Genomic DNA, 24861 nt, shown 5'->3' on the forward strand with positions numbered 1-24861 from the left:
GTTTATTGAAAAGCCGCGAGAGAGGGGGAAAAGTGGCAAGGAGGAAACTTGATTACAATCGCCTCCAAATCACAAGCTATGCTCATTAAAAGTTATATTTTCCGTTCCCAAAAAAAGGCCCAAAATTGGATTAGATTCGCGCAGCAGCCCCGAAAGAGTTGAAATGTCACCACTCTGGGCTCTGGTGTGCCATTTAATTTGCAAATTGTGCGGCGTAGAAAAGCGAGGAAAACGAGGCACCAAAAACCAACCATGGCCACGAGCCGTTCTCCTAAACTGACGGACCGACCGTTAGAGCCTGCTGTTGTTGACAGTATTAATTGGCCACGTTAGCGCGTCGCCTCGCAGCGGAAGCCGAAAATTGAATCGGTGGTCGACTACGTGGCTGCCAAAGGATGCTGCCAAGCAGCCAGCAGGATGTAGGTGCCTGCCGGCTGCAGCATGGCCTGAAATTGAATTACGCTTGTTTTTCACTCCCCATTTCCAGCCACAGAATTGCATTAGGCCAACAAGCAACAAAAAGCGGGCAACAAAAGCTACAGCATCCAGCGTAGGCTGTGGGGGGCAGAAGACTCTCCTGATGACCGGAGACAACGAGAGCAGATGGCGGCTCTTCCGGCTGCCTACACACCCGCATTACGTATACGCACCGTATTCCTGGTTAGACCCAGAGCCCCCCGAAAAAGCCCAGCCATAAATTTCAACTGCAAAGCCGGAGCTGAAATTTATGAACCACGGCACAAAACAAAATGGCCGCTGTGAAAGCTCAGGGCTATGTGTTTTACACTCGACCAAATCATCACACACCACACACACAGGAGGGGAGAGCTCCAACCCAGACACATGAGCAATTGGGACTGGCTTTTAAAACTGGCAACTGAGCTGCCATTAACGCAATGCAAATAGAACCCTCCTCCTCCTCTGTTCCAATGGTTCCTCCCTTTGGCCGGTGGCTGCTTATCAAACGTTGATGTTTTCTACTTTCTACTTTCGCCTTTTTTGTGTTATTACATTTTTTGCTCCATTTATAGAGAGTGCCAGTTTTATGTAAATTTTAAATATTACTCAAGAGGCGGTTTATTTGCTGGAACCATTGGCTTTATGACTGTGACTGACACACAACGGAGGGGAATGATGTGTGATATATACGACCATTTGCATAGTTGGGTAAGCACTGCAGGATGTGTACTAAATGAGCTACAAAATGCCGTAGATAAGCGAGGTGTCCTTTAAGAGATAGTCCTGGCAAATGGGAATACAATCGATGTTTTAATGTGTTTATGTTGGGTTATTTTCGATTGAAAATAAGAGTTCAAGTGGTTAAAAAGAAGCTAAAAGACTATATAGATGTGTAGATTAAATGTTCGGGATAACAAAGAGATACTTAAGCTTTAAAGAACATTTCTTAAAACTCTTTAACATCTCTTTTGGCAAGTTGCAAACCAGATTTAAGGTTAAACCAGAAAGAAAACAGACTTCGAAAAGCCAAGGCCTTAAAAATCGATATAACTAACCCTTAAATACTCGCATATAAATCGTTTTTATAAACATTTTTAATATGGATATTTGTTCGACAAATCAAAGTTAAAAAAACTTATAACTAAGCCAAAAAAGCATTAACTTCAATTCAGAAAACTGTCCTATTTTTATTTTTATTAGGTTAATAAATCTGCATACTCAATTTAAGAATTTAGAATAATTAAAATTTGTATCGATTTTTGACAAATGTTTTAACCCCTTAAAAAATGTTGTAATTTAAAAAAAATTACATTTTTGTGGGATACAGCTAGATCAACTCGTCTGTTTATGATGATCAAGAATATATACGATTTATAGGGTCGGAAATGACTTCTTCACATCGTTACAAGCTTCTAACTAAAATTAAAACATCCTTCAAGGGTATAAAAAAACACCCTTGTTTAAATTTCAACCCGAAACGGAAGCCTGTTATTTGAGTTTTAGACTTCCGCCGTTGGCACACATGAATTCATAAACTGAGAAATGCTTCCAGTTCCCAGTGACACCCACGAAACTTTGCCGAGGAGAACATTTCTCATGCGGCACGAGCTGGAGCGGAGAAAATAGAAACAAAACACGTACGTACAGAGTTGTCTGAGGGGCTGCCGTTTTTACGATACGCCGTAATTTGCTACTTTGAGGCAATTCCTGAGAGCTGCCAGGAGCCAGGAGCCAGCAGCCGGGAGGATACGCTTGCTTTTATGTGTGTGCGTGCTGCGCCCAGTTCCGTTCCCGCTGTGCCACCGTTTTGGTTCCACGTCTGTTGCATCGTTTTTGTTGCCCATTACCCGCCTGGCCTGTCACTTCCGCGCTCCGTTAATATTTATGTTTTGCCAACGCTTGTCTTCGCTCTTAACGCAACTTTATCATCGTCTACGTCTGCAGCAGGCATGAGAGAGAACCCGGGAATCGGAATCCTGGGAGCCTGGGAGCCTGGGTCGACCATCGCAACATTATCATGAAGGTCTCAAAAGAGAAACTTTCGCCACTGACTCACTCACTCGGTGCTTCCTGCTCTGCCTCGCTTTAGTTGACTTCCGGCCGTGCACTTTGCCGTCCGGCGGACATTCAATTTATCTTTATTCGAGCGAAAGGCAAACTGCTAACATATGTTTCCCGCCCCCGGTTTCCGCCATTACCATATGGTCCAGGCCCATGTCCTGATTTCATTAGACTTTAAATCGGTCGGTTGGTCGAGTATCTGCATCGTTCGCACCTTGGCCAGCCTTGGGGTCACTTTACGAGCGAGCATTAAATTTTATATATTTTCTACGTTTCGCTTTGGCAGCGAGTTTGGGCCATAAAAAAAAGAATGGCGCTTGCCAAAAACACCCTGGGTTCTGGCCTAATTGACCGCCAATTGGCACGGCAGAAGTGTTGTGGTGGTACGACACGGGGTCGGGAAAAGTGCAACCAATAAAATTGGTGTTAAGTTGATTGGGCCTTTAGATGGGCTCTCTGATTAGCGATAGATACGGAAAACGGATAGCAATGGTATCGAAAATCTTGAATTTTTCGCCAATTACTGGAGATATAGATAAAAATAATAGGAGAAAAGGGTAGAAAATTGAATCTTTAGGAGAGGTACATCAATGGATTACTATCTATCTTTGAGTATTGAATATTTAAGTGGATATTATCGAACTTGTCAATATGTGAATGTGTTTAAAATACTAATTTTCCAGCATTTAAGGAATATTTCCACATGTTGGTAATACAATATGCTAAACAGTAAGCTATAATTATTATAGTTTTATAACTCAGTTGAATCCTTCGTAAGAAATTGTTTTCATACCCCTTAAATCTCATTATTCTCAGAAATTCTATTTTTTCTTTATCATATATCAACCCATTTATCATTTTTTAACCTTTAAAAGTGTAATTAAATTCCAAAAACTAATCTAGCATGAGCGTGAGTAAACACTAAATTAAACCACTTGCCATTTAATTCTGACTGTGTGGGCGTGTAAATTTCCCTGGCCAACAATTAAGTAGTGAAAAATTCTCTGATAACCACTTAATTTGCATAAAAATTACTATTTAAATGCGGCACGAAACAAACAAATGCCCAGAAGCTATAAATATTAATTTTGTGGCATAAACAATGACACATACAAAGCCGCACTGGTGGTCTTGATTTAAATACAGATATAATACCAGGAAAACAAGAGTCTAAAAAAAGGGACAGTGTAAATTGAATTAAATGCGACAGCTGAAATAATATACACAAAACAAATAGTTTCGACTGGGTGGTGGATTCGAGGAGGTCCGGTGACCACCCACGACGTAGGCGGCAATTAAGGAGCCGGAGCAGGAGCCGGACCCGAGGAGCTTGGAGTGAAATTGCACACACACCGAGTAGCAATCACCGCGCAGGGCTGACCACAGAAATTGTTGCTTTCTTTTTTTGGGCGGACCAAATGGAGACCGTTTATTTCGCTGGCAAAATGGAAAATGGGAAATGTCAAATGGCGAGCGGTCGAACGAGACATCGTTAGCACCCACGCTGTTGGACTATATCCTGGCAATGGCGATGGCGATATGTCCGGCCGTGTCCTGCGGTGTCCTGCCTTGACATGAAATTTTAATATCGCCTTTAAATTTAAGTGGCCCAGTGAGGTTTTTGCATTCAGCTCTTGGCAGCGTTTCAATTGGACTTTCCCTTTTTATTTTCTCTTCTTTATTTATATTTGTATATCCTTGGGATATGTGTGTGTGTATGTTTAGGAGGCCAAATGTCGCGTCGATAAATTTCTTGTGGATTCACCGCCTTTGGCTGACTCCGATTTATTTATTTATATTGAGGTTGCCATTGCTTTGATTTTATTATGTTTGCCGCCGTCTCCAGGTGGGCGGCCCCAAAAAAAACAGAAACAGAAATGGGAACCACCAGTTTGGCATTTGATTCCCTTGGCGATGGCATTTCACCCAAATATAATATTTATATAATTTCAAAAGAATTGCGCCAACAGAGGGATTTCTATTTGCATATAGAAAGCATATTTCAATCAGGCAAAATCCGAGCGACCGAGCGACATGTGCAAATATTTGTTTCTTAACTTTTGTGCTTGCCAGAGCCTTTGTTTTGCTAATGATGATGACCCGAAAAGGAGCATATATACATATGTACACATACTATATATAGAAGGGGCAACTATTTGGTCCTGCCATCAAAAGTTGCGTGTGTTGAGAGCAAATTGTGTCAAGCGGCGTTAAAAATGCATTGTACACTTTTCATCAGGAGCGCTTGTCGCGCCTCGCTCGCTGTTGTCCTGCCAGTTTGTTTGCCAAGCAATTTGGGCGCAAGATGAAATAGTTCTTACTCTTTTGTATTTTCTTTTTTTTTGGCATAATTTTAGCAACAAAGGCAAGGGCACAGAGACATATACATGGGCACACTCTCACCCGAGTCGCAGAGAGCAAGTGCAAATAGTGTAAATGTCCTTGAAAGAGCCAACAACTTTGGCCCTGGCGCCTGCCTGCAACAAGAACAAGGGGAGAAAAAAAGCAAAACACAGAAAAGGGAGCCAAGAAGCGCATGTACAGGTGAAGGATTTACACGATTAAATGATGAAGTTACTCCAAAGGCATAGGCGCCATCGATTTTGTGGCCAAAGTAATTGCTGGCCATAACGAGCTAAACTCGTGTATGCACACACCAGCGAAAATTGAATAAATTAATTCATAGAAAATTATAGAGATTTAGCGCTGATTGCCGGGAAACCAATGGGAAATGACAGGACGCAGGACACAGGACAGACAGGCAACAAGCCAAACACGTTTTCTGAATGCACAATTATTAAATAGGCTGACAAAAGGCTAATGGTAAATTGGGAGTGGGATTGTGGGAGTTGGATACAGTAGAGAGGAGACACGCCGAGGGGACATGGCGTCGTTTTTACTCGTTTTGGCCACATCACATGTGCACATTTCGCAGAGAGGATGAACTCGAGAGCGCTGCTCCTGCTCCCTGGCTCTCTCGTATCGATCCGCAAAACGAGCAAAAGTCAACTGGAAACTGGAAAGCAACCACCAAAAAGAAGCAGAACATCCTGCTAAATGCCGAGACCGAAACCGAGACCGAGCACGAGTCTAAATCCGAGTCCGAGTCCGAGTCCGAGTCATTCTCTCGCCTCCTTGCCGCTGACATTGGTGACAGTTTTTCTCTGGTCAAAAAACTGAATGTACAAAAGCCGAGGCAGGCAGGGAGGAGGGTCGGGCCCAGAATGACTCAACATTTTGTGGTTATGCAGGAGCCACGTGCAAATTATTTTTATAGAAATACAAAAAAAAAAAAAAAAAAACCAAACACGACGAAAGCTGGCCCAACTTGTCAATGTCAATTGATAGTGAAAGCAAGCGATGAGCAGCTGGAGGATGAGGCGTGCTAGGCGTGACACATCATGGACTCTGCCAAACAGGGTAGCAGCTGTTGGCAGATGGCTGGGAAACGTGCTGCCAGGATTGACATCCTGGCACAGCACACACACACACTCACACACAATTAAATATTAATGCGCGAAATTAAGTGAAAAACGGCAAGGGCATTAGTTAGACTTGGGCTTTGTCGAAAGGATTAGCCAGCACAACTTGTGGCATTAACAGGCCATCACACCAAGCTTAACTTGTCGAAAAAAGGCAGCCGAATAATTGGATTTTACTTTCATTTTTGTCTCCTTCGTGGCAGAAATTGAGGTGCCTCCATTGTTGACACGGAACGGAAGAAGCTAAACTGAATTTTTGGGTGCGGATTGTTTGCCAGAGATTGATGAAGTGGTGTCCCAGTAGAAACAGCAGGGACGGAGAAGGTCAAACGATATGAAGAATGGGAGGAGGAAGTGAAAATGGGGCAACACAATCAGTCAACTTGGGGCAAAAGAAACTATGAGCACACAGCAGAAATGTGGTTTCAGAGACAGTTCAAGGATATGTCAAGGGGTTTTTTCATGAACTCAACCAATCTTGTTGTCAAAAACAACGAAAATAAAACTTGGTACTTTACCAAGTCCTAGAAAATACATTGGTAAGAATTTAAAGTTAACTTTCTAATTGAGTATTCAAGAAAACCTTACAAAAAATGAATACTTAATGGAATAAAGAGCTCTGAGTAATCACAGACGTTGTTCAGTGACAAAAGCATATTATACTAAATTCCAGAAATAATGAAATTGAAACTCAGCATAAGAACTCTCCTCACAACTCAATTAACAATTCCACGAACCATTGCAATTCAAAAGCAATTTATCCAATTTTCTTTGCATTTAAAAAGAGCAGAGGAAATAGAAATTGCTTGCCATAAAAGTTAAGGCCAGTCGGGGAAATAAATCAACTTGGTCCGTGCGGAAACGGAGCCGTATATATAAATGGGATATATGATATATAGACGAAGAAACGAAATTATCGGGCTTTTGGTTTTTGCAGTTTAAGCAATTATGTTCAGTCACGTGAGAGCGTGCGGAATGCAATGAAATATGCAGAAGGAGCAACCGCTATGATAAATGTGGAATGGTGGACAGGACCACCGCCTCTGACTCTGGCTCTGGCTCTGCTCAGTGCAGTGTTGGGCCAAATGTTAAAAGGTACAAATTGCAAGGTCACATTGGCACGCCATGTCAAGAGTCGAGGCAAAGTCAGGATTCGAAGTCACGGAAGACTAGAAGAGACTAGACGACGGATGATTCTAAGGGTACAAGCATGTGAAGTCAAGTACACACTACTCACCTTTTGCCAGCTTCCTCGCCCTCGAGTCCCTCGCCGCCGGCGGCTGCTGCTGCCTCCGGATCAACAGCGGCGGCCACTGCCTCCGAGGATGTGGAGGCGGCTGCTGGTGCTGCTGCGGCCGCCTCTCCTGTGGGCGCGGGCACGTCCTCGTCGCCAGCGCCGCCCTTTACGGCGCCCACCAGCGACGTAAATTGATTTGTTAGGCCCGAAAACATGTTCGCTACTGGTTACTGGTGCTGGTGCTGCTCCTGCTGCCAAGGATTAGCCTTCTCGCTGGTTGTGTGTTGCCTTGCTGCTGGCTGCGTGTGTGAGAGGTTGCTCCCAACCAGAAAACGTGCGCACGTTCGGCTCTCTCGTCGCTCGTTCGCTTGCTCTCTATTGCCTGGCAGATGCTCTCCCGCTCCTTGCGCCAACTTTATTACACACTGGGCAGAATGTATTTTGTAATGGGTTTGCTGCTTTTCGTTCAGTGTTTCGCACCACAGAAGTTTCACTTTCAACGCTCGGCGTTATGTAAATTCTCGCATTTAACTTTTTGAGATTCGCTTTTCACGCTGCAGCAAGATGGTCGGTTGGATGGATGGATGAATCAATGGAAGGGAAGAGAAGAGCCGAGCTCAGGTTTAGTTGCAAAATGACGTTGCACAGCGTTGTGCGTGGCGGCGGTGGGGAAAATCAATAAAACGGGCATAAATTTTGAACGGCCTGAAAAACGGGGCACAATTACACGATACTATGTACTACGCTACGATTCGATCGATTTTCCACATGGACACGCTCGAGTTTTTCTTTTCTTTTTGCACAACAACGACAATGACAACAAAAGCAATCTCTGCGTCGCAGCCAATTACCACTTGAGCTTTTCTCCCTGCCAAAACTGTGGATTTTCTTTGCGTTCAAGGAGACGTTGGATTCTCGGCTGCCCACTTCGAAGGTCCTCTGAAAACTGACGGAGCAGCGGAATGTCGTTGGCTCAAATAGCGAGCTGTTTTCTGCTATGGCGTCGGGCGTCCTCTCTCTATCTTCGCTTTCTCCTGGAAAAGCGCAGCTTTCCCACTCCGCCTGCTTCCGCTGTCTTTCGTGGCTGGTGGTGGGTTTTCCTTTGTGCACTGGAATGTCCCTCGGTGGGTGTGCGCATGTGCCAGCTGTTTTTTATCTTTGTTAACTCGCAATTAGACAAAACAATTGACACGTATAAAAACAAATAGTATCACTACGCAGCAATTGGTTCTCGGTTTAGAGTTTCGAACAGCTGACGATAGACGGAGTACATCGATATGTCGATTAACTTTGGCTTTAGGCGACTATCGATTACCTGCGAAACTTTAAGCGGCTTTTTGGAATTAATTTTTCAATATAAACAGAAAGATGGCCTAGAGAGCCACAACTAAGAGCCTTAAGAGCAAAATTATATTAAATTGTGAAACTATATACCAACTTCAAGAGTTGCCACAATAATATAACTTGCAAATGCAAAAGACGCTCAACATCATGTTCATAAAACTCTATTTACACCAACAGACTTTCGGTTTTTGTACTTAACATAGTTTTTATATCAATTATCAGCTAATTAGTTCGATGGGAGGCAATTTGGAGACTCAGCGACGCTGCCGCGCCCTGCTCTGCGGCACCTCCTCGTCTGTCGCTTTCGCAGCAGCCTCCGTGGCCTTCGATTTCGGCGTCTGCTGGGCCTTAATCTCGTGATCTAGCCGTTCCTTGGCCCGAAAGACTTTTGATTGGAGGTAGAAGGAGCCGCCCTTGGACCGCTCGTTAACATTAAACAGATGCTCATAGTTCTTGACGACGCTTTCCACGTTCTTGGTGTCGTCCACGTTCAGTATCTGCTTGGCTTCTTCCAGCGTCATGCCTAAAGAATAGGTTTATTAGTATATCAGTTTTGCTTGGAAAAAGTAATTCCCTACCTGTGCGCAGGTTGGACTCGGCGCTCTTCTCGCCCTGCTTGCCGCCACCCGCTCGCCGAGCGGCTTCCTGTGAGGCGGCAATCTCCTGTCTCAGGGCCTTGGTGAAGGCTCGTCCCACTGCCTGAGCGCCCAAGACGATGATCTGTGCAATGTACTTGGCCATGGCGTCTGTGCTTTTGTTCAATTCGCTGCTCGGCCGTGAACGTTAAATTTGTGACAAGCTGGGATTCGGCTGTATTTCGGATGCCTCAACAACGTGTCGTTCAAATTACGCAATAGCTTATTTACTACAGGTGCTGCAGCTTCCAAGTTAGTTTTAGCTTTTCTGAAAACAAAAAGAAAGCGCTATTATGAGAATAAATGTATTAATAAGTAATATTATTTAATTACCAGCAGGTGAAATGAAATTATTACGTTCGCCAGGTAAATCTACGAAGTTTGTTAGCGGCGAAAAGCACGAGTCAGCTGTTTAAGAACAAGTTGGCAGCGCCGTATGGTGGAGACGGACGTTGCAATATCGATAATTGTAGGAAGCTTTCTTTCAAGCTAAATTTTAAGTGTGACGGAAATAAAAATGGTAAATATAATTCTTTTTAAAAGGTGTCATAAATATTGACATTTTTAAATTCTAATACATACATAAATGATTAGGTTCCCAAAATTACAAAAGTTAATAATCCTTAAAACTATAATGATATATATGTTTTTGTATGTAAATAATAAGAGTATTGAATTATACTAAACGTAAGAATCAGAAGACAACAATCAATCATATGATATTACAAAATCTAGCTAATGTAAGATACCACTTATCGATAGTTGGCGGCAGTTTTCTTGCCATCTATCGTTTTTTCAAAAATTCAAAGTTAATCAGATGTCATGGCACTGAACCCGAAATGGGAGAAAATCTATGAGCGGTTGGTTCAGGCGCACTTTGCTGACCAGCGGCAGGTGGAAATCCTGCAGCGGCAACTACGGCGGTTGAGGGAAAAGCGGCATCTCCTGGAGGAGCGAATTGATTATGACACCCACAACACGGAAGTTTGGATGCGGATGATGGATACCGTGCGTCTGGAAGTGGAGCGTGTTCGGAGGCAGAAGGATCGCCTAACGCCTAAGGATGAGAAGCTGCTGCAGCGGATATTGCGACGATTTCCAAAGGACAGATTTGAGGATAGGGTGAGACTTATGGAAGTGTCCGAAAAATTAATGGCAAAGCCGTGTAAAGATGCTTCTGTTGGGAAGGCAAAGATGAACGTGGAAAACTCCATGGACACTGAGCCTTCTCAACAAAAGCCCTGTGATCCCAAGAACCAACCCAAAGTGGACAAGCGGCTGGCAAGGATTAACGCCGATTTGCAAGAACTACGACGGATTAATGAAGAGACCATGGACACCATGGCTGATATAGGCGTCCTAAAGTCCACCATACAACATCTGATAACCGGCACCAGTGTTAAGATTACTCCCTATGTGGTTCGCCGCAGTTCCTTAGATTTGAAGAAAGCATATCCAAGGGATAAAAAGGCTACCATCGTCATAACTCGAAAGAAACGGAACTACGAGATTCGGGAAAAGTTGCATATCCGGCCGCCATACATTCTAGATCATGTGCCTCAACTGCAGCCAGACACTTTTAAATTTCTGCAGATAAATTCGAAGCGCAAACACTGATGCTCGTGTTTCTCTGGTGGGGACAATAATTTATTATGCCAAGAATTAGTCTACTTAAACATAGTCTAAATGAACATGTTCTATGCTATGCTAATCCTGTCCAGCTTCCGTTTGATATTTACAATTTACAATAACAACTTAACTCATTGATCATCCAAAGCCGAGGGTGGGAGTCAATATTCCTTCTGGCAGGATGATCATTGAACTGAAGTTCCGGGGCTTTTCGTGGCACTTGTATGGGATCTCCCTCGAAGCGGACACCCCGAACTCCTACTAATCTCGGATTTTGTGCAGCTGCTCGTTCCCAACGATCTCTGCTCTTATGGCCTGCCTCTGTGCTTTATGGTGGCTTCTTTCCGGGCATCCTAACAGAAGCCCGGATTGGTGTGCTCGATAATGCAGCGCTTGCAGTACTTCTTGACTGCCCGGTACCCCTCGATGGACACCGGGCAGTCCTGGATGTTCAGCTGCTGAAGGCCGCGGCAATAATATGCGATGCACTGAACTCCCCGATCCGTAATCATGTCGCAGCTGCGCAGGCTCAGTTTCTTCAGATTGGGACAGCTTTCGGCCAAGGCCCGCAGTCCCGCATCGCTGACATCACACTTGCCAATGTCCAGGGCCCTCAGCCGTGGACAGGAGCGGGCAAGGACTGTGATGGAGTCATCGCTGACAGCCTCGCATCCTCGGGCATTCAAATATCTGAGCTTGTAGCACCGCCTGGCGATGACCTTTAGCCCGGCATCGGAGACACGTTCGCACTTGGCCACGGAAAGGTAGCGAAGAGCCGCTCCCAGCTTAGCCAACTCGTACAGGCCAAAGTCGGTGATGTTTAGGCAGTCGGATACGCTCAACTCCTTCAGTGAGACGCAGAAACTGGGCACAAACTTCAGACCCGCATCTAAGGATAAGGAAAGGGATAGTTAGTATAATTCGGATGGGGATATATGAGGGACTTACCCGTAATTTGTATGCAGCGCCGCAGGTACAGATACACCAGCTGTGGACAGTTCTTCACCACAATCTTCAGACCCATGTCATCGATGGCCATGCAATCGGTGAGGTCCAAATACTGCAGCAACAGGCGTCGCGGTGGCTCCATATGCGGATTGGGACTGATGCTGCTCACTTGGCTGCAGCCTAGAAATAATTCACAAAATTATATTAGTGATCAGCTTTATTTAACTCTTAGTTCCCACTCACCTGTGACATCCAGATGCTGCAGGTTGCTGCACTTCGTCAGGGCCTCGACCAGCGCCTGATTGGAGACATCCACACAGGTCTGCAGCTGCAGGTGAGTCAGTTCCGGGCAGCGCCGCGTAAGCAGCTGGAGACCCTTGTCCGTGATGCGGCAGCCATCGCCAAGCATGACACGTTCCACTTCCGGACAGGCGCCATTGCAGCTTTGGCCGCACAGCTGCCGGAAAATCATCTTCAGCGTTTTGTCGCCATTAAGGTGCTCGCCCCGTAGCGATATCACCTTCCACAGAACGGGACGCCAGACGAGGTGCTCGAATCTTCGGCAAACTCGCGCCACGTTGCACAACTCGCAACTGTCTAGCCAGGAGAAGATCTTCACGACAGCCTCATCGGGCAAGCGATCGAAGAGCGGACCGCAGCGGAAGGGACCCTTACGGTTCCAGGGCGGCGGTCCGATGGCGGTGCCAGGCCCACCTCCACCCACTCCACTGCTAGAGACTCCTCGTCGCGGGGTTGTGGCCGGCGTGCTGCTGGCCATGATTCCCGCTCCACTCGCAGTGGTGGAACCGGTCACATTGCCCGCTCCACTCGAGTGGTGACCTGTGGGTGAGGGCGAAACCAATGTGGCATAGCCTTGGTCAAGGCTTGGCGAGAAGCGACCGAGGTTGCACAGGCCATCCGACAGGCTCTGGCCTTTGGTGTGGTGGTGGTCTAGCTGGAAGGCATTGGCGGGGGAGTTGGTGCTCCGGTTAAGCAGGTAGCGGTCCGAGCCGCTCGTCTCGCTGGGACTGGAGGTGCGCGGATGATGCAGGCGTTCTGGAGAAGAAGGTATTTGGATTAATAAACTATATAACCAATTGATAGTCAAATTCCTCACCTGGCAGTCGCTCGTTCCCGCTGCCGCTGCTGTAATCCTCCAGGTAGTAACGCTCGTTTTGGTACTGACTCGCCTCGGCTCCTAGGGGCAGGGCTCTCAGAGCGTTGCCCAGATACAGCGACTCCATCTTCTTGTCCAGCAGATACTGGGCTCCACTGCTACTGCTACCATTGCTGCCCAGCACAGTGGGCACACTGCAGCGTCCACCTTGAACGCGTCTTCGACCGGCTCCTCCGGCGCCACCGCTGCCACTACCTGTACCTCCGCCCGCATTATTGTCACTGGAATCCTCCGTATCCGCACTGTTGCCGTGCATCCAACTGGGTCTCTGCGCTCCGAATTGCAGGACATGCTCCAGGGTGAGGAAGTTCCGTGGCTGCGGTACAGGCGCCACATTTCTCGTGGCCGGAGCGGGCAGCTCGGGTGACTTCTTTGCATGCCGTCCCACAGAGGCCGTGGAGTGGGCTCCATAGGTGGTCTGCTCCGGTCGGGTATGGCGACTTCTTAGCTCAAAAGTGGCAGCCTTTTGCTGCACCATGTGAAGCACTGCTGCAGCTGTCGACGAGGCGGTGGCCTGGTCATTTGGCGATGTGGAATCCATGCCAGGATTAGGCGACTTACGAGACATCATTTTGTAGGCTTGCGGATCCAGTGGGCTGGAGCTCAACGGATGCGGATGATGGTAATGATCCCGCACCGCATTGCTGTTGCGGCCCAAGGAGGCTAATGGACACTCCAGGTCGCTGGTGCGACGGCTGCCTGTTTTGTGCGACATGATAGGATCCTTTTTGGGGACTTAGGCTGTCAGCTGGTGGCCTCTAGAATGGCAAGGAAGTCTGAAATCGGATGGAGAAATATAGGTAAGCATTTGATTTCTATTTTAGATTTTTAGATTTAAGTTTGGAATAAATTATAATTAATGCAAATTAATATGGCAACAAATTAAAACGAGATCAATAAGCATAGACCTTGGCTGAACAGAACTTCCATTTGTGGCAGACACACCTTCGAAGCTTTGATGAATCTGCATTTACCCAAAAATATATATACCAAACTTGATTTTAAATACAATTAATCATAAAATTCTAAAAGATCGTAAACCCATATCGAAGTCAGACATTTATCGATGGCCAGAGTTGGTGTCACAGCCTGGCAAAACGGAATTTATATCTGCGATGGCCATGGGAACACGGAATGTGTTGTGGACGCGTGTGGGTAGCATTTTGTGGGTCTGCATACCATTGGCAATTATTAGAGGAAAAGCACTGGCACTGGAGAGTCATAACTGGGAGTCATAAAGTGTGTCTCTACTTGGACCACTCCTCCCAAACGTTTACTGCAGTTGACCTTTTGGATCCATTCAGCATTCAAAGCTCTTTGGCAATTTGTGGGTGAAATGAGCTTGGTACTGTTGCCAAACAAATCGCTCGATGAACGTTCATATACATATATATTTATATATATATTTTTTTACAATTAATAAGAGGATCGCCCACGCTCCGATCTTTGAATCTGAAATCATTGGTTAGTTTTTTTGGGGTCTGCTTTATGTGTGTATATATCTTTTATTTGGCCACACGTATGCTGTCATTTCCATTGAGCCCTGGCTCACTGGCTCACTGGCTGACGGTTGGCTTCTCCATTCATCGTCTGGAACCAGTTTGCTGCAGCAGGTGGGGGACTGGCGGAGGAGGAGTTGGAGCCATCGAGGAAGCGGCAGAAGGCGTGGGCTGGCTTGTGGCCATCCGCAATTTGGCCCGCTGTTATTGGCCTAACCTTAAGACCTTAAATTAAGCCGAAAGTAACCCAATTCGGCTAGAGATCTCTTGTTCCCGCAGAAGCCATAACCATTCTCTTTACAGATTCTCGGGGGCTCTGCATAATTTACTCGGTCAGCTATCTAAATAGAAAACCATAAATTCATATCACATTTTTCGTGGCCAAGCCAATTCTTCTCCGGCATTTCTGGGTGGGGTCTTGGCCGGATCCGGGCACGGGCACGGGCATGGGACACACCTACGGAAAACGGGGACTGGTGCGGCACACTTCGGATCTTCGGGACGAGTAAGTCCAAAAAATAAAATGCACAGCTCACAAGTGGAGCTCCACCTAGCAATCTCTGTGTGGCTTTGGCTTTATTTTTATTGTAATCAAATTTGAAATTAATTTTGATTTTTGTGTTGTATCATTTCTGGCCGCGCCATAAATAAACACAAATAGGCAGCAATAATAACACCGGGGCCTAGCACACTCAGTGGAGAGCCGACAGAAATATGTCTTGTCATTTGGCTTATGGCAGCTGATTAATCTTAGCATCTCCGAAACCGAAACCGAGACCAAACCCCCAATAACCAGACCAATACCATAACCAAAACCAAAACCAAAGCGAATCCGAATCCGATGTGAAGTGGAGCCGCCGCCTGTCGCCTGTCGCGCCTCATATGGAATGTCGCTCAACTGGTTCGAACTTCCCAAAGAAAACAAAAAAAAAACTGAAGAAAAAATCAGGGGTAAAGAAAGGAAAATGCTCCGAGCCAGAGATCACTTCACCCCACTCCACTCTCGAGAGAGGCATTTGATTTTCTCCTAGGCCATTGGCGTTGTGCGTTGCCATAATTCACAATAGTTGGACAATAAATAATTAATAAAGCACTCTCGGTGTGTGGACAAAAGTGTCAAATGGTTCATTGGGCAACACAGCATGGAATTTGCATAAATTTACATCCAAATGTAATTCATTCTGTTTGTTTTTTCTTCTTGTATTCTTTGTCTTGAGCCAGAGGGCTGAAATATCATTAGTAACGCATTAAGTGTTGTAAACAACCTACACGGAGCTAGTAGAGTTCTTGTTGGCCAACACTTTAGGATGAGATTAAGATTTTACACAAAATCTTTAATCAAAATAGGAAAGGAGAGAAAGTTTTCTATAAAGAGTGGAAATAAATTTATTTGAAGAATATGTATTTAAGCGGTCTTTAAATGGTATGCCTTTAACTATAAATTAAGATATTATTAAATGACTATTTAAAACACTTCAAATAATTATGTTTGCACACATATTCACCGGTCTTATCGACAATCAACGATAACATTTTTCATGTTCTCACAATTAATTTTATATCCCGGATTACCTTCATATCTGTCAAGTTGCCCAATCAATTGCCATTCAATTAAACCGCATATATATTTCACAATTTTATGAAGGAAATAAAAATTGAGAATCCACAGCAAAGGCCAAAACACTCGGCGTCCGGCCATCACATATTGGAAACTGGTCCGTGTCCGCATCTATCGCGATCCGAGTCGATGTTCCTATCTGTATCTTTACGTGCTTGTTCATATTTACCCCGTCCCAGAGCCGGAGCCAAGCCTCTTCAAGTGCGCTCAACGAGCACATAAAATATGACAACAACAAGTACTAATTATTTAATATGCTTAATGAGCAAATGTCGCCATGCTGGTTGCCCACAGTGCACTCGAACAAGGCGAGACAGTCTCGGCACAGTGGGGGTTGCAGTGGGTAAGATTTTAACTACTGGTCATGTTTAATAATAGTACTAGATTTGGGCTCAAGTTTCGGCCAAAGCTAGGGAAATTTATTTCAATTTATGGTTGATAAGTTATTTTAATTAAATTGAATGGGAGAATTGATTTATTATACCATTGTTTTTTAAGGGTTATTCAATTTCTTAAAACACAATTATTATCAAACTATAAACTTTATAATTGAATTATTTTCAAAAAGTTAATATATATTCATTGATTCGTAAAAGGATTACAGTTTTAGATATAGTAGTTCTCTATTGACATCAATAAAAATTTGAAATCACCTTTAAAATAACCTTTTTTAATACCCTTGTTGGGGATTATAATTTTAGTTAGAAGCCTAAAATTCAGTGAAGGAATCATTTCCGACCCTATAAATCATATATATTCTTGATCAGCATCAACAGCTGTGTCAATCTAGCTTTGTCCACAAAAATTTTAGTTTTTCAAAAATTTCACAATTTTATAATTTTTTATATTGAAATTGTCAAAAATCGATCAAAATTTGAATATTTTTAGTTGTTAAATTGAGTATGCAGATTTATTAATATAATAAAAACAATCAAAAAACTGCCTTCCGAATTGAATTTAATGCAGTTTTAGCTTCGTTATGACAATTTAAAAAATTCGATTTGTCCAAAAAATATATTAATTTTAGTAATATATTATTAAAACTGCAAGGGTATTGAAATGTCAGCTTCCCAGATCTACCTGAATTTTGTAATAATTTTCCTAGTTTTTAATTTCTTTTTGGAAACTCAATTGTGTGACAAATTTTTAAGTACTTTCGCAACTGACCAAATCAATGATTTTCTTCACCTCAACGATTAACTTTTCCAAAAGGCAATCTCCGTGTGTACTCGTAGATCCAATTGGACACACTGTGCGCTGTGTCAAACTAATAACTACTATTTTCTACGTTTTGTGTGTGGCGACCGTTGTCTGCACATGGCTGAAATCTAACGCCGAAAGGCAACAACAACAACAGCAACAAACAGCAGTAACAGCTTGGCGCCACACCGAGGGGCAACAACAGCAACATCATACGGAGTGAGCACCTTTTGGCCTCCATGCCTCGGCATGCTGAGCGGCCTGGCCTGGCCCCAAGTACCCGCAAGTCTGGCCCCAAAGCGTGTGTGCACTGTGAAAAATAATTAACTAAACTAACCAATACTTAACTAAAAATATTCCCAAATCTTCAAAGCTTAAAGCAAAGCGTTATAACATAGAGTGAAGAACTACTTGCTAATAAGGTGCTTAAAAGGTTGTCCTAAAAAAGTCTAATAAATTATTTACCCCTTTCTTGAACTGTTTAAATGTTTAAAGAAATCGAAAATATATATTATTTCCCAATTCAATTGTGAATATGGCTAATGTTTCTCCCAGTGGAATGTGAGTGTGCGAACAAGTATCTGTGTGTGGCTACTGTATTCTGCAGCAATTGCCTCTCTGTGGGTTGGCGCTTTTTGCATAGTGTCAATTTTGATTTAGCAAAACGTTGCTTTTGCTATTGAAGTTGATTTTCTTGTTGGTTTTTTTGGTGTAGTTGTAGCTGCAACTCCAGCGGCTGTCAGCGCACCCGCCTAACACCTCCTGGCCACATAGACACCCACACAACTTGGCGCTGCCTAGAAAGTGGGTGGCGCTGACAAGTTTTTATTTAGGTTTTTCTATTTTTTTTTCTTTTTGAAAAACTCATAAAAAAATATTTCTTGCGCATGCCAGGGAAATACAAACTGGGCGCAGCATCTACTTGATTTTCTCAGCGATTTCACAGAAAATGCAATTAGCCAAGCTTGCCTTAACTTAAGTCTTATTTATTATTATTTTTTGGTATTATGTTACCTAGATTGCAATCTTTGTTCTATTTAAGCTCCATCTTCTTTGGCTTTAAAACTAATTGGTAAGGCAAACCTTTTGGCAACGCGCTTTGGTCTGAAAATTGTTACCATTTCCCGCACCGCCGTAGAAGATGAATCTCTGGCAGCTTTCTGAGGTGGAATTGTAGAACCAATTGCGCAGGTAAGCCTTCCCGGAACCCAGCTTTAGCGGCTGAAGGCATCTGCGTTTGACTAAAGTCACATTAGTAACTATTTATTTTGACTATATACTCGACTTACTCGAATAACTCGACTGCAGGCAGAGCACCAAGAGAATAAGCAGCCACGAAATCTTGAACAGCATGATGTAAGAATAGTTTCAAAACTAACATGGCAAATAAATTAGGGTACCTTTTATAGCTTCAAATATTCTACCCTAACATACAGCAGTTGTTAAATCAGGTGGCATAAAGCAAACTTGTTTGTTAAATTGAATCATAAACAAATATTTCGATAGTTGGTTGTTTAAAATCATCTGCTTTTTATTTGAACTTGCTCTATTGACTTCTTTGAAGTGTCAACAAATTGTGGCTTAACTATGAAGTGGCAGGTGTTACTTTGGTGTTGAGTAATTTACATCAATACCATTTACCAAATATCTCTTAAAAAGTACTCTTTAACTCTTAAAACCTTTTACATTTCTTGATGCAATTTAATCTAGTCACAAAGTTGTTTTCATTTCCAGAGTTAGTTCCACAAAAGGTAAACATGATGCATTTGTTTTGATTCCAATTAAAGTACCATCGGTTTGTACAAGTTTTACCTATCCCAAGTTTTCTCGTATAAAAGCAGCGTAGTAATTCTAAGTACTAGAGAGGTTAGCAAATATGTTGAATTAAAATATATTTTATTAAACTCTACTTACGACTACTCATGGGAGGTGTAGAGACCATTAAGATCAGATAGAGATATAACCATTTAAACAGCATGATTTATGTGGGACTCACTCGTTGTAAGCTGATAAAAGGTACGAATATTAACCCGCTTTTATAGGGGAATTAATAAGCCATAGACAAGTCTCGAATTAAACACCCTATAAACCTTAAAACGTTTACGAGACGCATTTTTATTAAACATTTTAAATAATCAAATGATTTGTTTTATGGCCGAATATTGTTTAGCCTAATCTAAAAGCAAGCTTACCCCACTTATTACCTATAAAAAGTCGAAAATATATATTTTATGACATTCTGCGGCAATTAGTCGCTATCTAAATACTTAAATATTTATTTTAACACATTTAATTTGCCGTCAAAACAAACGAAATGAACTCCGACTAACCGTACATTTAAGTTAAATGAACTTTATTCTCACTCCGAGCGGTGGCTCCTCGTGTTTCTGTTGTGTCTATGCAAATATGCAAAGAAAAGAATTGAAAGTTGACACAGTTCACAAAGAATTCGAAATTCTTTGCAAATATCTACATACGTATGTATATTTGGAAAGGGGTGAGAAGAGAACGTGTTGGCTTTATCAAAGGGATATATATCTTTGCGTATGAATGCATAAATAGGCATTCATTATGGGCAGGGTTCCAGCTCAATAGGCCCACTGATGGCGAATCGGTGAAAGAGATCGATCTGGGCTAGAAAGTATTGAATGGAACGAATGAAGATTCATTGTGGTAGCGGAATTAATTAGAGCATTCAGCTCAGAGCGATATCTGCGGATGTCTGCATATTCTTCTCTCGGCTAACTGTAAATTATTGGAATTTTGTCTCAATTTGTAGATTCTGCAATCTCAATTACTTGGGCGAAAAGAAAAAAAAAACTTTCTCAGGAAGCTGCTCAGTGACTGTGGAAAAACTCGTTTAGATTTCCACTTTGCCATCGCTCAATTTTTGCTTCTTCGGTTACTTTTTTTCTTTTTTGTGGAGAGCTGATTGATTTGATAGTGCAAAAAAATATTAAATATATATATCTAGAAATTGATTTCTTGATGACTGCGCTGACTATCCATCAAAATTGGACTTGCCACAATTTGTGGCTTCGCTTCTCGTTTTTTCTTTTGTTGTTTTGTTTTTGTGTAAAGTCCCCTTAATGGTTTTGTGCCATTTCTTTCGTCATTATCTGTAACCAAAGATTTCACCGGACCCATTAAAGGGGAACGCGCAGCATTTTAGTCAAACTAATTAAACCGAATCTTATATAATGAACCGTGAACGAGATGGCCAAGAAGGAAGGCGAACATGGCGATTGAAACATTGAGACTGTCATCAATCAAACGCAAATTCTTGTGGAGCTTCTCCGCTCCGTCTCTCTCTCTCTCTCTCTCTCTCTCTCTCTCTCTCTCTCTCTCTCTCTCTCTCTGGGGCATAATTCAAATTCCAGGCGAACCAGTTCGTTGCTTCAGTCTTTTGTTCTGACCGTGGCCCAAAAAAAGGCAAGAGCCAAGGCCCGGCACTTTTGGGCAGCAAAAGTGCAGATAAAGCCTGGCTTAGCCCGAAATTAAATACCCCAGCAAACCCTGGGCGGTCAGAGCGGAATAAATCACAAAATAAGACACAGAAACGAGGCGAACTCATTGCAAATTACATGGTGTTCCCCCAAAAAAGGGGAGCGCGGCTGTGGTGGAGCATTGACGTTGACGAGGCCAGCACAGTTTCGGACGTGAATGATGGCACGGCTAATCCCCGGGATCGCCGAATACCTCCCAATCCCAGATACCCCCAGCCAGATTCCCAAATCCAAGGCACACATAAATCCAGGCCAAGTCAGAGTCCAATAAAAATGTCGAGCAAATGCAAAAAAGCGACAAATGCTTGACGGACCAAATGTCACAGTTAATTTATCTAAAAGCTTTGCCCGACTTTTCAGTTAGAGACAAAGACTTAGCCGCAGAGCCAAAAAAAAAGAGAGATCCAAGAGGGGGAGATTGGAAAATTTTAATTAAGACAAAATATTTGAGATTCTGCACAAGACAACGAGGTCTCTCTAACAAGAAGCCAACAATTTGCCGCGCGCAATTTTTCAAATTACATTTCATTAGACAGAGAGAGCAAGAGAGTCGGAGAGAGAGACAGAGATGGAGATGATCGGGTGATAACTGGAAGAGAAAATCCAGCAAATGTAAAGCACCGTTTTGCCTCACTCTTTGGCAGCAGCTTTTCACCAGAGGAGAAAGAGCCAGGCTAAGAGACTAAGAAACTGGTTTATCTCAAGTCGCCCGCATGCTGGAGGCCATAAGACGCCCGCATAGGCAACAACAGGCGGTGACTGTTGAAGAGACTCGACTCTTTTTTTTTTTTTAGTCATCTAATATGCCACACATAAATTTGTTAACAAATTCAATTTTAAAGTTCAGCCCGCAAATGCCCTGCGACAACAGCAGTCGCAGCCGCAATTGCGACTGCAACTAAAGCAGCAACTATGTCAGTCACTCGGCAACATTGCCAACTAGCAGGCGAAACAACATTCCAGCTGCCTCCTGCCCCACAGTTCCCCCTCCCCTCACCCCTGCTTCAACCTGTCCCCCTCGCCGTCGTCAAGTCCGTAACTAGCTGCAGCTACAAGTTGCCGTTTCTAATACAAAACTGTCGCTTGTGGCGTGAGAGACCAGCTCCAGCTCTCTTGGCCACGATTCGCGTCGAGCTTTGGCTTCATAGCGAAATAACAAAAAAAAAAAAAAAAAAGAAAAATAAAAATAAAGGAAAAAAAAATATATATATAAATAATAAAAAAATACGTCGCATTGCATTTTAGTATTTGCTGATTGCGCTGTTGCAAGAGCTATGAAATCATACAAACAGACACATAAATACCCGCACACCGGCGGGAGACATACAATACAAAAGTTTGTGGACAAGAAAGGAAAGTCGATTAGCCGCAGGTGAACATCGAATGGGAAATACCCTGTGGCCAACAAATGCTAATCAAGTTACCAAATAGAGGCATTAAGTTCTAGGCCTGCATTCAAATATAATTGGTAATTATAATGATCTCTAAAATGGTTTAATATTAAATGTATGGGTTAGGAATTATTTCTGACCTTGTCTTGTGGGATTTAAATGATATTCTTCTTGTATTTATATTTAGTTAATCAAGCTCTGAGCTTAAGAGCTGTTTAAACTGCAAATATCATACTTGGGGTAGATTAAAAATAAAGAAATTAGGTCACTCCACAATATTGAATTGGTTTTAAAAATAGAAAAACTACTTAAAGTTCTTGGTTAAGATTATTAAAGAATACTAAATGGAATGGGATAAAAGCTGCGATCTTTTACAATTTTATTTTTATGCAGGCAACATATTTAATCAAAAATAAAAACACTTTAGGTCGCTACAAAAAATTATGGTAGATAACATAGTAATTTAAATAATGTCTGCTATTTCATTAACGCTTTGGGTGATTCCCACAATTAAAATGTACAAGTACACAAGAAGCAAGTTGGTTTAACAATCTTGTGAATTTGATTATATTAAATTTGAAACATCAATCACTTAACTTGACCCCTCAGTTAATGGACCCACAAACAGTAAAGTTACAAATATATAAATACAAGATAAATAACGACAAAAACTGTTGAAAATCTCATGAAATCGGCAAGTGGCTTTTCCATGCGGCAACGGCGGCTGCCTTTTGGCTTGAAAGCTTTTTGGCTCTGATTGCCAGCTTTGGGTTTATGCTTATGGAACTCGGATTGGTATTGGGATTGGGATTGGGATTGGGGCTTCGGGCCATGGCTAACTCTCCGAGTGGCCAACTGCTGGACGCTGTCACGGCACTGCGCATATGTTGACATTTTTGCGGGAAATACTTTGAATTGTTGGGTAAATGCATAAATAAATGGACGGCGTGGAGTCTTTCGGGGCTTTCGATTTGCCGTTGGCAAGGAAAGTGTGGGTCTGTCTGCCAAAACTGTTGTGGCAAGAGTCGACTGACAGATATCAAATGACCAATTTGTAATCATTTAACATGCAAAAATTACAAGGGGAGAAGCAGACACAATAAATGTTGCCTGCTGGGTATGGCGTATCCAAATGTTTTCAAGGGGAATCCCCTCGGGCATTTCACTAATGATGTGAATAGCTGAAAACATTTGCCCAACACGTGTAGAACACCAGAAACTATTTTCGATTCCAGGGAAATATGAATATATGAACATCTTTTGCGGGGGAAAAAGGAAAGTAGTTTGCGGCGGATAATTGCCTCGCGAAATTCAATCAGTTGGCCATAAACATATCCGCTGCAGCAACTCCTAGTTGAGTTAATGACCAGCCGAGGCATCCCGACTTCCTCAACGGCTATAATTTGCATGCAACAACCGCTGCACCGAGAGGGTGTATCTGAATCTGCATCCGTATCTGTATCTGTATCTGCATCTGCATCGGCATAGCTAACTGCATCTGTGGTGGTGCGAACGAGTTATATACCAAAGTGGTGCATGCAGCAGCAGCAACAACAACAATAAATATATATCTTCAGAGGTGTGATTTTAATGTGACAACTTTTGCAACTGGTTCGTGCGTTCGTCCATTCGTTCCTTCGATCGTTTTGGGCTCGTTCGACAGGAGTTTTCCACTCTTTTGGCGAGGTGTCACACAGGGAATAGAGGCGTTCGTGTACGAATAATTCCATTAAAGTTTTACGATCGTGCAATATTAATAAAGAAAACTAAGGTAAATGCATATGTACATACATATGTATGTACCCCCTTCACGAGAAACCCTACAAAGGCAAGGTGAGCGAGAGGAAAACACACAGAGAAACACACAGAGATATGGAGGGGTTTGTTGAGAGGGGTGGGGGCTGAAAAAAACCTGAAACTGGAATTGCAATTTAATAAGTTGTGATCAGTCTCCTCTACCTTGATGATTATACACGTAACTCCCTTTGGGTTCTCATTTATGCATCGCATAGCACTTTGTTTATTTGGCAGTTTTTGCAGCTTCATTTAATTTCCATTTATTTTCGCTTATTCTTCACCTTCTCATTCTCTTTCTTTTCCTATTCTCTGTTATTCCACAGCACACTTTTCTCTACTTTATTTTCACTGCAGGTCGCGTGTGAGTGTGTGCGTCTTCTTTCTCTTTGCCTGCTTCTGCTTCTTCTTCTTCTTCTTATTTTCTTCCTCTTCCTCTTCTTGAACCACAGTGTTATCTTTTTTTGCGCTCACTGACTCACAGGCACTGTGCACTATCTCACTCGCACTCGCACTGGTCACACACAGGGACACGTAGGCAGCGGCGGGCACGCAACGCGATGCGGCGCCTTGAGACTAAGTCCGTTCCAGTTGCGTCCGCTTCGACGCCCGGATGACCGACAGCGACGACGACGACAGGTAAATGGCAACTGAACGCTTTATAACTCGCAACGAGCCAGAGTGCCCAGCGATCCAGCAAAAGAGAGGAATCCGCTCTTGCACCACCACCACGAGTTGGTGAGAGCGTAAAACGAAAGACTCAGGCAACGAACTTGTTGCATTTCAAAGAGAATATTTTGAAATGTTAAACTTTTAACGAATATCTAATTTATTTTTGGCGAAACATCAAATTTGGTTTTTAAAAATTAAAGTACATTTTT

The 24861-nt window shown here is 43.1% G+C and overlaps 5 protein-coding genes across 44 annotated transcripts in view; 1 reads left to right on the top strand and 4 right to left on the bottom strand.

Annotated features, from left to right (window-relative positions):
- The window catches only part of Sap47 (Synapse-associated protein 47kD), a 29535-nt gene extending 21013 nt beyond the window's left edge, over positions 1 to 8522 (bottom strand). For all 40 annotated transcript variants that reach the window (XR_015273026.1, XR_015273023.1, XR_015273022.1 and 37 more), the window contains exons 1-2: positions 8091 to 8522; positions 7240 to 7793 (exon numbers count right to left, since the gene is read on the bottom strand). Coding sequence is in view for 12 of the 40 variants with exons in the window: in XM_020962916.2 (XP_020818575.2) it covers positions 7240 to 7454 (215 nt within the window). In the remaining 28 variants the exon portion in view is untranslated. The remainder of the gene's footprint in view (positions 1 to 7239; positions 7794 to 8090) is intronic.
- Positions 8523 to 8728: 206 nt separating this feature from the next.
- blp (mitochondrial import inner membrane translocase subunit Tim16) lies at positions 8729 to 9802 on the bottom strand. Its single transcript, XM_020962810.2, has 3 exons — positions 9552 to 9802; positions 9162 to 9486; positions 8729 to 9106 (listed from the first exon to the last, which is right to left on the bottom strand). Exons 2-3 carry the CDS (start codon positions 9322 to 9324, stop codon positions 8838 to 8840), a joined length of 432 nt encoding a protein of 143 aa, XP_020818469.2. The 5' UTR covers positions 9325 to 9486; positions 9552 to 9802; the 3' UTR covers positions 8729 to 8837.
- A 182-nt stretch (positions 9803 to 9984) lies between these two features.
- LOC110191841 (uncharacterized) lies at positions 9985 to 11633 on the top strand. Its single transcript, XM_020962808.2, has one exon. The coding sequence runs from the start codon at positions 10041 to 10043 to the stop codon at positions 10833 to 10835; it is 795 nt and encodes a 264-aa protein (XP_020818467.2). The 5' UTR covers positions 9985 to 10040; the 3' UTR covers positions 10836 to 11633.
- Fbxl7 (F-box and leucine-rich repeat protein 7) lies at positions 10844 to 24632 on the bottom strand. The gene is made up of 5 exons (XM_020962807.2): positions 24146 to 24632; positions 12913 to 13748; positions 12039 to 12851; positions 11796 to 11975; positions 10844 to 11736 (listed from the first exon to the last, which is right to left on the bottom strand). Exons 2-5 carry the CDS (start codon positions 13685 to 13687, stop codon positions 11201 to 11203), a joined length of 2304 nt encoding a protein of 767 aa, XP_020818466.2. The 5' UTR covers positions 13688 to 13748; positions 24146 to 24632; the 3' UTR covers positions 10844 to 11200.
- LOC110191908 (PI-actitoxin-Afv2a) lies at positions 18263 to 18642 on the bottom strand. The gene is made up of 2 exons (XM_020962894.2): positions 18579 to 18642; positions 18263 to 18530 (listed from the first exon to the last, which is right to left on the bottom strand). Exons 1-2 carry the CDS (start codon positions 18640 to 18642, stop codon positions 18355 to 18357), a joined length of 240 nt encoding a protein of 79 aa, XP_020818553.2. The 3' UTR covers positions 18263 to 18354.
- Positions 24633 to 24861: the final 229 nt, after the last annotated feature.

This window comes from Drosophila serrata, unplaced genomic scaffold (assembly GCF_035046125.1).
Source record: "Drosophila serrata isolate PLE 108 unplaced genomic scaffold, ASM3504612v1 contig_360, whole genome shotgun sequence".
In the NCBI taxonomy this organism is placed as follows: Eukaryota; Metazoa; Arthropoda; class Insecta; order Diptera; family Drosophilidae; genus Drosophila; species Drosophila serrata.